We start from the raw sequence: 13,050 nt of genomic DNA, 5'->3' as shown, positions 1-13,050 counted from the left end.
TCCCAACCCAGGGATCGAACTCAAGTCTCCCACATTGTAGGCGGATTCTTTACCAGCTGAGTCACAAGGGAAGCCCTCGTATGGCTTATTACCTTTAGTCCTTTACAAACATGCCAGGTGGGACACGGGTTTCATTGCCTTGATTGAGGTCACACAATGAACAAGCAGGCATGTGCACGCATGCTCAGTTGCTCACTAGTGTCCGACTCTTTGCAACCCCATGGACTGTAGCCCACCAGGCTCCTCTGTCCATGGGATTATCCCAGCAAGAATACTGGAGCAGGTTGCCATTTCCTCCTCCAGGGGATCTTCCTAACCCAGGGATTGAACCTAAGTCTCCTGCAGCTCCTGCACTGGCAGGCGGATTCTTACTGCTGAGACACCTGGGAAGCTTGAGCAAGAAGGAGAAAGAAGAAATTCCGACCCTCCAAGATGCTGGGTCCTGGCATCAAGGACATTGTTCCTTGTAAAGAAACGTCAGGTCTGAAGATCTGGTTGTGACGGAGGTTGGAGGAAGGGCAGTAAAATCATGAAAATGGGCAGTGATCTTGTGAGCACTCACTAGCAGGCCACTCCGAGTTGCTGACCTTTCCAGATGAGCTGGGCTTCTGATGTTAGAGGCCGAGAGAGTTACCCTGGCCAGAGCTCCATTTCCTACTTGGCTGTGGCTGAAAGCTGGGGCAATTTCTCTGTACACCCTTCGCAGTGCCCCCAGACACAGAGAACCTGGGCTATTCCAGAGACACTTGGCTGCCTTTGGGCTCAGGGACACCCTAGGCTTGTGGGTAACTGATCTCCTTCTGGTTTCCAGCTGCGAGGTGTACACTTCCAGTCAGTGCCTCTGCCTTGGTGGTTGAATGTCATGATCAGGAGCAGACTGGTGGAGTCGGGGTACGTTGAGTCCTGGGTCTGCCACTTCTTGGCTGGGTGACGTTGGGCACGTCACCTTTCCGAGCCTCAGTTGCCCTATCGGTAAGATGGCAGCAGGAACACCTACCTCCAGGGATGTTGTAAGAATGGATGATAATGTCAGTCACGCACCCACTCTGTGGTGACATGTGACAGACCCCCAGTGGACATGCTCAGGAGCTCCCTGAACTCCTCCCTCCAGGAAGGCAACAGCCAAAGCCTCCCCTGTGTTAAGAGGAAGCAGCAACCCCTGCACCGCCCCCCCCCCAACATACACCCAGAAGACTTTGTCTGCATGGCACCTACAGACTGGCAACCCACCTTCTGGGCATAGGAGAGCTGGTTGTAGGTTGCCATGGTTGCAGCTTCCTGTGCACAGGCCTCTCTGGCTTTGTCAAAGGTCAGCTTGTACTGGCCGAGTGGGGAGCGTAGATGGAACACTCCGACGGTGGTATCTAGAAGCGGGAGGAGAGGAATTGTTCAGCCCCACACCTCGGCTGGCAGTGCTCCCAGCAGAGATTTTCAAAGTGGAATGCTGGCCACATCCCAGGGTTTCTTGGGATGCCACTTTCCTTTGAGATGTCGTTTAAAATACTTATTTCTTTTCTAACTATGAAAGTAGCACGTGTTCAAGGTGGAAATGTGGGCTATACAGAAAAGAAAAGAAATAAAAATCACCCATCTTCCTGCTCTCTGGAAATAATCATTACTCCATGGCTAACATTTTGATGTACTTCCGTCCAGGATTTTTATTTTTGTAACTTTTAATTTTGATGTAATTTCACGCTTTCAGTCTTTTTTCTATTCATTTGCGGGTCATATATATCACAAAGGTGGCAGTATGCTGCATGTATAGTTTTAGAAGTCTTTCTTATAACATTCTTTCTGAGGATTCTTTCCCAATATTACACATTTTCTCTGACAACATGATTTTACCTTGATACTTTTAGTTGAACACTTTGTGAACTTCACAGCCATGAAAAAAAATACATTAAAATGAGTTTCTGCCAAGGAACCCATGTATTTTGTGATCACCAATATGCCTTTAAAAAAGTTTTCTAGCTATTTTCCCCTTAGATACTAGAAAATATTCATAACTTTAAAATATATGGTATCTTTTAAACCAATTAATGCAGAGATCAGAAATAGATCAAGAACCAAGTCACATTTTTATATTGCTAAGTTCATTATCAGATGCCACTAAAAGGGTACATTCTATCCTCCAAAAGAGCTAAGATTAAGGTTTTCTTTATTCTTTTTGGCTGCTCTGCCTGTGGGATCTTAGTTCTCTGACTAGGGATCAAACCTATGCCCCCTGCAGGGGAAGTGAGGAGTCCAAACCAGTGAAAGTGAAAGTTGCTTAGTCATGTCTGATTCTTTGCCACCCCATGGACTATACAGTCCATGGAATTCTCCAGGCCAGAATACTGGAGTGGGTAGCCTTTCCCTTCTCCAGGAGCTCTTCCCAACCCAGGAATTGAACTGGGGTCTCCTACATTGCCAGCAGATTCTTTACCAACAGGAAATGCACAAGATTTTCTTCTTTGACCATAGCCAATAGTATATTCATTCCACAGGCCATATAATATTGTCAGCCAGATCTGGAACATAAACACTCACCAACAGAACCTCCTTGGGGAGGAATGGATAGGTATCCTTGCCATGACAACACAATTCTTAATTGTGTCTTTGAGAGGATATAACAGTATATTCAATCATCATTTACTAATTTGTTATTTCTAATTTTTTGTGATGTTAAGTAATGCTGGGGTAGTGTGAAGTGAAAGTGTTAGTTGCTCAGTAGTGTCCAACGCCTTGTGACCCCATGGACTATAGCGTGCCAGGCTCCTCTATCCATGGAATTCTCCTGGCAAGAACACTGAAGTGGGTTGCCATTCCCTTCTCCAGGGGATCTTCCTGACCCAGGGTTCGAACCCAGGTCTCCTACATTGCAGGCAGATTCTTTACTGTCTGAGCCACCAGGTTAACTTTATTCAATTCTTAGATTATTCCTATAGGACGTGTCCCTTGAAATGGTGCTATGAGTCTTGGCATGAATTGTTGTATTGCTTTCTGTACACACTGCCAAACTGGTTGCCTCAAAGGCAACGCCAGTTTGCCCTCCTCTGAACTATGTGAGACTAGACACTTCCCCCCAAGTGTGGGATGACTCTGTGACCTGCCCACCAGGACGGCTGGGCCATTATTCCAATGCTGTCTTATCTTGCTAAGGGTAACCACTCAGTTACAACAGAAGATGGATCCAAATGTGACTCTTGGTTGCTTAGTATCACTACCATAATTTTCTTGGTATTCATAATAAAGTAGAAGAGTGAAGCCCTCGGGAGAAGATGGGTGATGCTCCAGGCAATGAATAGATTCTGTGAGCTATGGGAACAGGCAGGACTGGCTAAATGAACTGTTCTCTAAAGAAAAAACCCAAGTTATCTCGAGTCCACATTCGTCTCTGCAAATGACTCATGAGTCAACATCTCTTATCCCAGCTGATCACTCTTGACCCCATCCTACATAGCAACTGCCTACAGAATCTCTGCTTTGAAGTCCTACCATCACCTTGTGATAGAACTTGGAAGATCCGCAATCACCTTGAACATAGAATGTCCCCACCCAAGCTTTCAAAGTTCTTGGGTCCCCTTCTCCCAGACTGCTTTAATACCACCATTGAGCTGGTCTCTTGAGATGGAAACCTTACATTATGGTGGATCCTTTCCATTTCTTCACTCTCCACGTCTACAGAGTGCCCTTCTCTCCCTGGCATCGTTCCTCTTCCCAGTAAAGACCCTGTTACCTTGGGGTCATAGCCTTGATAGTACACCATACCCCCTCATTGCCTCTTCCTTCCCAGCTACCCTTGATAATTCTCTGCTGTCCACGAGTCCTCCCAACAGAAATGCCTTGCCAGTTCCTCTGTGCTTAATCAGCTCAAGTATCTTTTAAGCCTCCACTGTAGCCCCCAGGGAGCTGTTTCCTGCCCAGGACTGCTTATATCATTACTTTGAGGGTTAGAATTTCAACACATAAATTGGTGAGGAACACAAACATTCAGTCCATAATATGTATTAAGTCCTAAGACACCTCCAACTCATTTGGGGGATGAAATAGAGGGTATATAAGCAGGAATAAAACATAGGATATATGACAATATATGACACTGTCTCTTTTAAGGAGATTCCCAATGTAGTTGAGGCCTTTTTAAGATTAATAAAACTGGGGGAAGAAAAGTAGTAAGACAGAAGATAGCAATTTATCTCATGTAAGCAAGCAGCTTTTGCCAGGCAGAGCTCTCTGCAGGAGGCCCCCTAGTCTTGTCACTAACCTTAAACCAGGCATCCCCATGCTCTACCTATCTCCAACCCTAGCCCAGGTTTCAAATCTTTTGATCACATAATACCTTGCCTAATGTGTTGGTTTCTTCTGTAGATCAGAGAAGTAGAAATGAAGAATAAGTAATTAACAGATGGTCAGATCTCTTCCCTAGCTTCCCCTTCAGTCCTTTCATGAACCAACTGTGTGCACAAGAGAGCATTTAAAGAAAAATCCTAAGAGGTTGACCTGCACACAGTGGGGGACAGTGAAAACTCTGTCCCCCCTCATAGCGGTGATTAACTGAGATTACGTCCCTGTTTCCTTTTAAAAGCTTTCATGGCCGGGCAGAATCTTTGGAGGTTGGTTTGGGGAGGGGGGACACTGAGTCCACCGCCTTCCCAGATTGCTGGTGCCTTTCCTTTCTACCAACGTTTGTGAATTTTGATTTTGTAAGTGGTGAGCAGTGAGACCTGATTTGCTAATAATGATATTAGAAGGTGGGGCCTTTGGGAGATTATTAGGTAAGGAGGTTGGAACACATGAGTGGGCAGAGCCCTTATAAAAGGGACCCCAGAGAGCTCCCTGTTCCTTCTGCTTGTGTGGAAATTAGGAGAAGTCAGTGGCCTGCAACCTGGAAGACAGTCCTCAGCCGAACCGCACCACGTGGGCACCCTGATCTCAGGTTTCCAGCCTCCAGAACTGAGAAATAAATTTCTGTTGTTTATATGCCACCTGGGCTATATTGCAGCAGCCCAAACAGACCAAGCCAGTACATAGCAGGTGTTAAGTCAACAGTTGTTATTGAGATGTCAGAAAGCTTCACCACTAAAATTACTATGTCTATAAAATAAACAGTAAATCCTGATTGGCCACAATACATGGTGCTCTGAATCGCTTTCTGAACCACTGCGGTCACTCCTTGCCCCGGGCTCAGAACCCCACTAGTGGGTCCTGGATGGGCTTTTCTCCACTGGGGTCAAGATGCCCCACCACCCACATCTCTGCAGTGCTACCTGGCTTTTTATTGTGTGTTATGATTCTTAGTGTGATTCTACCTGTGGCTTTATGATAAGCCATTCAAATCATCCATGGAAGTGAATGCATATATGCTGACTGATGTGCTATTATTAAAACAACTACTAAGAAACTGCTCCTCTGCTTGTGGCAGGCACTATCTCTTTGTTATTTAATATCTTAAACTATGCTCCTCAGATTCAATTCCAATCCACAGTGGCAAGGGTTGCTAAGCAACCAGGGAAGAGTACTATAGTAGCTGACCTGCGAGCTCCCTCCTGGTTCTAACACTCAGAGTCCAGTTCTGAGTATAATCTGCCCCTGGACTGCAGAAGCCCACTACTTCCTGGGCAATGCATGGGCTGTTTGGTCCCAGCTTTTAAGACTTTTCCCTTTTGCTCTTTCAGAGCTTCTTTCCCCAACCCTGAAGATCAGGCGCTTTGGGTCAAGATCACTCTGACCTTGAAAGTGGAGGTCGGCACAGTCGGCATTGGCATGGCACTGCCCGTTGTCCTGCAGGCAGCGGTCGATGGGTAGCTGCTCTGGCTCACAGTCAAGCCCGTCTCCCACGTAATGACTTTTACATTCACATTTGTGCTTGCCCTAGGGGGATAGCAGGAAAGATGAAAAAGCCTCTTCACTGGGCCCCCAGAATCCCATGTGCTCCAAGGGCTACCATCCAGCATAGGAGATGCTCAGAAGGGTGAGCAATATGCCTCTCCTGTCCAGTGGGAGTTGAGTTACTGCTCTGTCTTGCTTTTGTCCAGACTCAGGATGGAGTGTCCTCCTTTACATCTCAGCTCAGTCGTCACTTCCTCAGAGAGACCCTCCCTGTCTCCTGGTCCCTTTTATCACACTGGCCTGATTTCAGAACAGAGCATGCCTCTTCCTTCTATCACGTATAAACTTTTGATCACTACATCCCTGACAGCTACAACAGTACACAGTAGGTGCTTGATGACCATTTGTCGAGCCAATGAATTATCTGCTTCCATCCCCATGAACGATCTTGAGGTCTGCATTATTATGAGATAGCTCATAATTTGTGGCTGAGGAAACTGAGGCTCAGAGAGGTTAAGCAGCCAGCCCCAGACTGCACAGCATTATCAGGGCAGGAGCCAAGACTCCGAGGCTGCCTGACTGCTGAGTTCACATTTGTAGCCGTAACGGACATCATCTCCCACCATCCTCCCTTCCCATCAGAGAAAGGGACAACAGGGCATTGACAGCACTCTAAAAAGCTGTGAGTGAGTGCACTTTTCCTGCCACTTCTTACTAACTTTTTTGGTTTGTATTTTGAATAATTTTAGATTTATAGAAAAGATGCAGAGAGTCCCCTTATATTCTCCACCCAGTCTTTCCTAATGTTAACATCTTACCTAACTACAGTTCATTGTCAAAATTAAAAAACTAGTGTTGATGTGTTACTATTAACTAAACAATAGACTTTAAGTGGACCTAACCAGTTTTTCCAGTAAGGTCCTTTTCCTGCATCGGGTTCTACTTTGTATTTAGCTTGTTGACTTATCAAGAAATACAGAAATAGACTTGGGTGGGAAGAAGGCTTAGGAAGAGGCCAATGGTGACCTGAGTGGAGAAGCCAGGCAGGGGGAGGCACAAGGGGTACCCCCAACCCTCATTTCCCCCGGGACAGAGACTCACCGGGCCGGTCATCTTGCAGGTGGCATGCTCGTGACACCTGCCATTGAGGCCGTCTGCACAGGGGTCAATCTCCGTGCAGCTGCGGCCATCCCCCTGGTAGCCCTTCTGACAGCTGCAGGAGACCTTGGTGTCCTTCTGGGAACACTTGGCGACCTTCGCACACCCGCCGTTGTTCTGCTTGCAGAAATCCACGACTGCAGGAGCAGAGGAAGTTAGACTCTGTGTAACAGGGGCTTCAGATCAGGGTGTGGGTCACCCCAGGACCAGGGACACCGGGCGAGGAAATGGGCCCCAACAGTCAGTGCCTCCTCTCCCTGTGCCTGGTGGCCTCTGTGCTACCTTTGCCAACACTAGTGTCCTGTGGCTAGCACCCTAATCCTGTGGTCCCCAACCTTTTTTGGCACAAGAGACTGGTTTCATGGAAGACGATCTTCCCAGGGACCAGGGGGGTGGTTTCGGGGTGGTTCAAGCTTACATTTACTGTGCACCTTATTTTTATTATTATTACATCAGTTCCACCTTAGATCATCAGGTGTTAGATTCTGGAGGTTGGGGACCCCGCCCTAATAGACCAGACCTGGGGATATCTGTCCACCTCTGGCCTTTTTAATCACAAACTTCTAGGCTCCACTGTGATAGCAGTTTTCTAATGAATTTGGGTTTTTAATGTTAGGACATAGTTGGGTGTGTGTGTGTGCGTGTGTGTAGGGTTAAAGCACCTTGTGACATAGACACTGTTGCCCCCATTCTACAGATGAAGAAACTGAAACTCAGAGCTTAACTGACCATCAATGGCAAACTAGCTCCAACGTGGAGGGGTTGGTTTTAAACCCAGGGTGGTTTGATTCCAAAGCCCACATTTCCCCCACTGTTTTGTGTTGCCTCTTAACCTTTTCACAATCCCCCAAATTTCAGCTTACTAATAGATTAGCTCCAGCCCCAGGGGTAGCTGGAAAGCCCTCTGATTTCTCTCCTCTGCCTTTCTGGCTGAGAGCATGAACATGAGGACAGAAGGCCCAAGGCTGGCAGAGCAGACAGACAGAACCTGGGTATTTGCTGCCACTGTGGATGCTGAGCCAATTCTGGACTGCCTTGTGGCAGATTATTATAAAACAGAGGGTATAGCAAGATCTCAGTTCTGTGAAGAAAATATCTGTCCCTACACGAATAGGGACATTCATGCTTTCATGAATGTTCATGAAAACAGAAGGTACATGTGTCTGCGACTGCTCGTTTTCCCCTAATATCTCCTGTCTCCTTTTTCTATCTGAGATTTATAGCTTAGCTCATGGTTAACCAACTGAAGACTCCATTTCTCAGGTTCCTTTGTCCCAGGTGTGACAGAGAGTGAGGTGCTAGAAAATGTGATGGAGCACACAGGACTTTAGCAACTTCTGTGCATGCTAAGTTGCTTCAGTCGTGTCTGACTCTTTGTGACCCCATGGACTATAGCCCACCAGGCTCCCCTGTCCATGAGATTCTCCAGGCAAGAATACTGGAGTGCATTGCCATTTCCTCCTCCAGGGGATATTCCTGACCCAGGGACTGAATCTTGTCTTCTGCACTGGCAGTTGGGTTCTTTACCACTAGCGCCACGTGGGAAGCCTAGGTATGTCCTTAAAGGGAAGGAGGCTTGCCTCCCCCCGACTTTCTCTCCATCTGCTGCCTGGGATGTGGTTTTGGTAGTGGCCATTTCAGGCCAGGTGAGGGAACGACGGCAGAGCAATAAGACAGAAGGAGTCTGGGCCCCAGATGACCTTTCACAGAGAAACCCTATGTTAGTCCTGGATACCTCCATCCAAAGTGCTAAACAAGATGAAAAATAAACATCTCAACATCTGCCTTGTTTATGCCACTGTTTATTTGGGTCTCTGTGTGGCTGAACCTATATGCTAACTACTAGAGACAGAGGCATAGCTGTGTTCAAAGTGATTCTCACTGAGTGGTGAGAGTATGTGTAGGTTTCACTGTTGTTTTTAAAATTGCTGTTTAGTCGCTAAGTTGTATCTGAGGGAAGCACTGTCTTAAGATACTATAGGATATTTTCTGAATTTTTTGACAGAAGACTGGATTATTTGTAAAGTTACAAAAATAACCATAAAACAAGGTGCACTGCAGTTTGCAAACCAAGTTCAAAGTCATGACCTGAGAAGTGGGCAGGTCAGGCATGAGCAAACCCATCACAGAGAGGGTGGTGTTGCTGAAGCGGCCAGGCAGGAACCAGAAGGGCTGGGACCGAGCCAGGTCCCCTGACTGAGTTCTGCTCCGCCCCTGCACCCCGCTGCTGTTCCACCCAAGCACAGCCGGGACTTACCTGTGCAAGTTATTCCGTCTCCTTCATAGTTCAGGTTACACTCGCATGTGTTGTTGTTCTTACAGGTAGCATGAGCAGAGCAAGGAGGTGTGCACACAGGAGGCAAAGCTGCAAAGAAAGACATCATAATTCTCCCACTGTGATGTGAGGCCTTGGGATCCAGCTGAGGCATCTTCCGAGGCACCATCTGACTGCCCCTGTGTTTCCAAAGTGCCCCCTACAGCTGAAAGGGGGGTGGTAATGGGGTGATTTACTAAGGTCCCTCCCAGCCTGGGATTCTGAGATTCCAAAATTACTCTTTTGTATTAAGACTTTACTTCTGCCATGTTATCCAGATCAAAATGCAAAGATGTTAACCTTAGGGGCAACCAATGAAAACTTTATACCTCAAAGTCTGCCATCAAGGATGAATTTTGCAGACTAGCTCTTTGGCCCTGAGAGCATGGGGTTCCAGAAGAGATGGTTAAATTGGAGCAGAAATTCCAGGGTCTTCTTTGTTGTTGCTGTCTCCAACTCTTTGTGATGTCATGGACTGCAGCACACCAGGCTTCCGTGTCCTTCACTATCTCCCGGAGTTTCCTTAAACACATATCTTTTGAGTGGGTGATCCTATTCAACCATCTCATCCTCTGTTACCGCCTTTTCCTCCTGCCTTCAGTATTTCCCAGAATCAGTATCTTTTCCAGTGAGTCGGCTCTTCACATCAGGTGGCCAAAGTATTGGAGCTTCAGCTCCAACATCAGTCCTTCCAGTGAATATTCAGGGTTGATTTCCTTTAGGACTGACTGGTTTGGTCTCCTTGCAGTCCAAGGGGCTCTCAAGAGTCTTCTCCAACAGTTCTCCACAGTTCAAAAGCATCAGTTCTTTGGCATTCAGCCTTCTTTATGGTCCAACTCTCATATCCATCCATGACTACTGGAAAAACCACAGCTTTGACAATACAGACCTTTGTCAGCAAAGTAATGTCTCTGCTTTTTAACATGCTAAGTTGGTCATAGCTTTTCTTCCAAGGAGCAAGCATCTTAATTTCATGGCTGCAGTCACCATCTGCGGTGATTTTGGAGCCCAAGAAAATAAAGTCTGTCACTGTTTCCATTGTTTCCCCATCTCTTTGCCATGAAGTGATGGGACTGGATGCCATGATCTTCATTTTTGGATTGTTGAGTTTGAAGCCAACTTTACCACTCTCCTCTTTCACCTCCATCAAGAGGCTTTTTAGTTCTTCTTTGTTTTCTGCCATAAGGGTGGCAGATCATCTGCATATCTGAGGTTATTGATATTTTTCCCTGCAATCTTGATTCCTGCTTGTGCTTTATCCAGCCCAGCATTTTGCCTGATGTACTCTACATAGAAGTTAAATAAGCAGGGTGACAGTATACAGCCTTGATTTACTCCTTTCCCGATTTGGAACCAGTCCATTGTTCTATCCGAGAGGGCAGTGGCACCCCACTCCAGTACTCTTGCCTGGGAAAACCCATGGATGGAGAAGCCTGGTGGGCTAAAGTCTATGGGGTCGCGAAGAGTCAGACATGACTGAGCGACTTCACTTTCACTTTTCACTTTCATTCACTGGAGAAGGAAATGGCAACCCACTCCAGTGTTCTTTTGCCTGGAGAATCCCAGGGACGGAGGAGCCTGGTGAGCTGCCTTCTATGGGGTTGCACAGAGTTGGACACGACTGACGTGATTTAGCAGCAGCAGCATTGTTCCATGTCCGATTCTAACTGTTGCTTCCTGACCTGCATACAGATTTCTCAGGAGGCAGGTAAGGTAGTTTGGTATTCCCATCTCTTTAAGAAGTTTCCAGTTTGTTGTGATCCACACAGTCAAAGGCATTAGTGTAGTCAATGAAGCAGAAGTAGATATTTTTCTGGAATTCTCTTGTTTTTCTATGCTCCAATGGATGTTGGCAATTCTAACTCTTGTTCCTCTGCCTTTTCTAAATCCAGCTTGAACATCTGGAAGTTCAAGGGTCTTCTTAGGGTACCACTAATCTGGGGCTTTGGTGATTGAAAGGGGCTGCAGTATCAAGAGGTAGCATGAAGCCATGGGATGGTTAGGAGAGAAGGAAGGGGAGGAGAGTGGAGGAAGAGAGGGGAGAAGCAGGGAGGGAAGGAGGGGGAGGGACTGAAGTTACGAGGACTGTAGGATTCTGGCACCTTGGGTTGCTGATATTCATAAGAAGAGCTCGGTCACGGATCATCAGCCTTCACATCCTATGTTCCTTGTGACCGGAACATAGGGCTCAGGGTGCCAGGGAGAACTGAGAACACTGACAGCTCAGTAAGGACTGAGGTCATGATAAAGGTGACAGTAATTGACGATGATACTGGCAGCTCCTGTTCCTGAGTGCCCACATGCACTGGCACGACAAACCCTTGACCCTGACCTTCATAACAACCCTTCCCTACAAGCTGTGCAAGAGGCTCTCTGTTTACGGACGAGTATATCAAGATTCTGAGAGGGTGGCTTTGCTGAGGCCATCTGAGGGTCAGATCCTGGCCTCCACGGAATACTGTATTTTCCATGAAACCCTCCATCTCTGTGTTGTACACACAGCCAGCCCTGGGCAGCGATCCCGAGGGACCATTCCTGCCCAATAGTCCTTTGTTTGAGGTGGGTCCTTCCATTATTGACAGGACTGCAGGTTGGTTTCCTGGGTTTGGGTTAAGTCTTTTCATCTAGTTTCCTCCAGGTCCCCAGACCTCCTGATCCCAGGGCCACATAGCCATCTTTCCCTCGTGGATAAGTGAACCCCTGCTCAGTTGTTTTTTCAGATGTCGCTCAGACCCCCACCCTCAGTCAGCTGCTCTTGGCAAGGTCTGCTGCAGCGAGGGGCTGCTGGCGGCCAACCACCCCCACCACAGACCTGTCTGGGTGTCACAGAAGCGGCCCGTCCACCCCGTCTCGCAGATGCACTCCCCAGAGCCTGTGATCCCGTCGTCACACTGTCCATGGTCCGAGCAGCCACAAGCTGTAGAGCAAGTTGGAATGTGGTCAGTCAGCAGGGATCCGGGATTGAAGTCCAATCTGCCAGCTCACCGGCCGTGTGTTGGCTGTGTGGTCAGTGTGGGAGGCCCCGAGCTTATTCATGAACGTGCCCTGAGCACATTCTTTCATTCATTCAAACTTCCAAAAAATAACTTACTCAATGGCTACCATGAGGCACAGGCTACCAGGCAATGAGGTTACAGCGGAAAACATAAGACGGAAGGTCCCTATTCTCAGGGAGCTTACAGTCTAGGGGTAATAGGCTATTGAATATGTAATGATAAATACATTGAGTGTTGTAAATTACAGAAGTAGAGGGTGTCACAGGGTATGGAACAGAATAGAAAGGGAAGGGAACCTTATCTGGGCCTCCTAACAGAAATCCACTTAAAAGTCAAAGCTTCAAGAAACATCCCACTCCTTCCGCTTTTAACCACCTCCAGCACCAAAGCCTTAGCCCAAGGCACCGCCATCTCTCACCTGGATTGGGGCATTAGCCTCCCCAAAACTGGCCCTTCTTTTGCTCCTGCTTTCCCATGGTACTCTCTGCACAGGGCAGCAGGGGTGGCCCTTTCTGTTTAGGACACCCCCACCCTTCACAATCCTTCACTGGCCACCACCGCACTTAGATGAGATGCTAAAGATCTGTCTCTGGCCAAGAAGTTCCCATATAATCTGGCTGCTGGTGACCTTCAGAGCCCATCTCCGCGTTCTCTCTCTCTTCTTTGCCCACTCTGCTCAGCTACCTTGGCTGCTTTGCTGGTCCTTGCATGCCAAACCTTGCCCCACTTCAGGGCCTTTGCACTTGCCTCTCTTCCCAGAAAGCCATTCCT

General features: G+C 47.4%; 1 protein-coding gene across 1 annotated transcript in view; it reads right to left on the bottom strand.

Moving 5' to 3' along the window:
* Positions 1-13,050, bottom strand: part of STAB2 (stabilin 2) — a 174,679-nt gene that overhangs the window by 15,531 nt on the left and 146,098 nt on the right. Inside the window, exons 57-61 of the mRNA XM_055394412.2 lie at positions 12,096-12,200; positions 9,227-9,334; positions 6,913-7,106; positions 5,712-5,853; positions 1,231-1,364 (exon numbers count right to left, since the gene is read on the bottom strand). Of these exons, the coding sequence (XP_055250387.2) occupies positions 1,231-1,364; positions 5,712-5,853; positions 6,913-7,106; positions 9,227-9,334; positions 12,096-12,200 (683 nt within the window). The remainder of the gene's footprint in view (positions 1-1,230; positions 1,365-5,711; positions 5,854-6,912; positions 7,107-9,226; positions 9,335-12,095; positions 12,201-13,050) is intronic.

This window comes from Moschus berezovskii, chromosome 6, assembly GCF_049115385.1.
Source record: "Moschus berezovskii isolate FMDL1 chromosome 6, NW_MosBer_1.0, whole genome shotgun sequence".
NCBI lineage: Eukaryota > Metazoa > Chordata > Mammalia > Artiodactyla > Moschidae > Moschus > Moschus berezovskii.
Note: the sequence above shows the minus strand (reverse complement) of the source record. Positions and strands in the feature narration are given on the sequence as shown.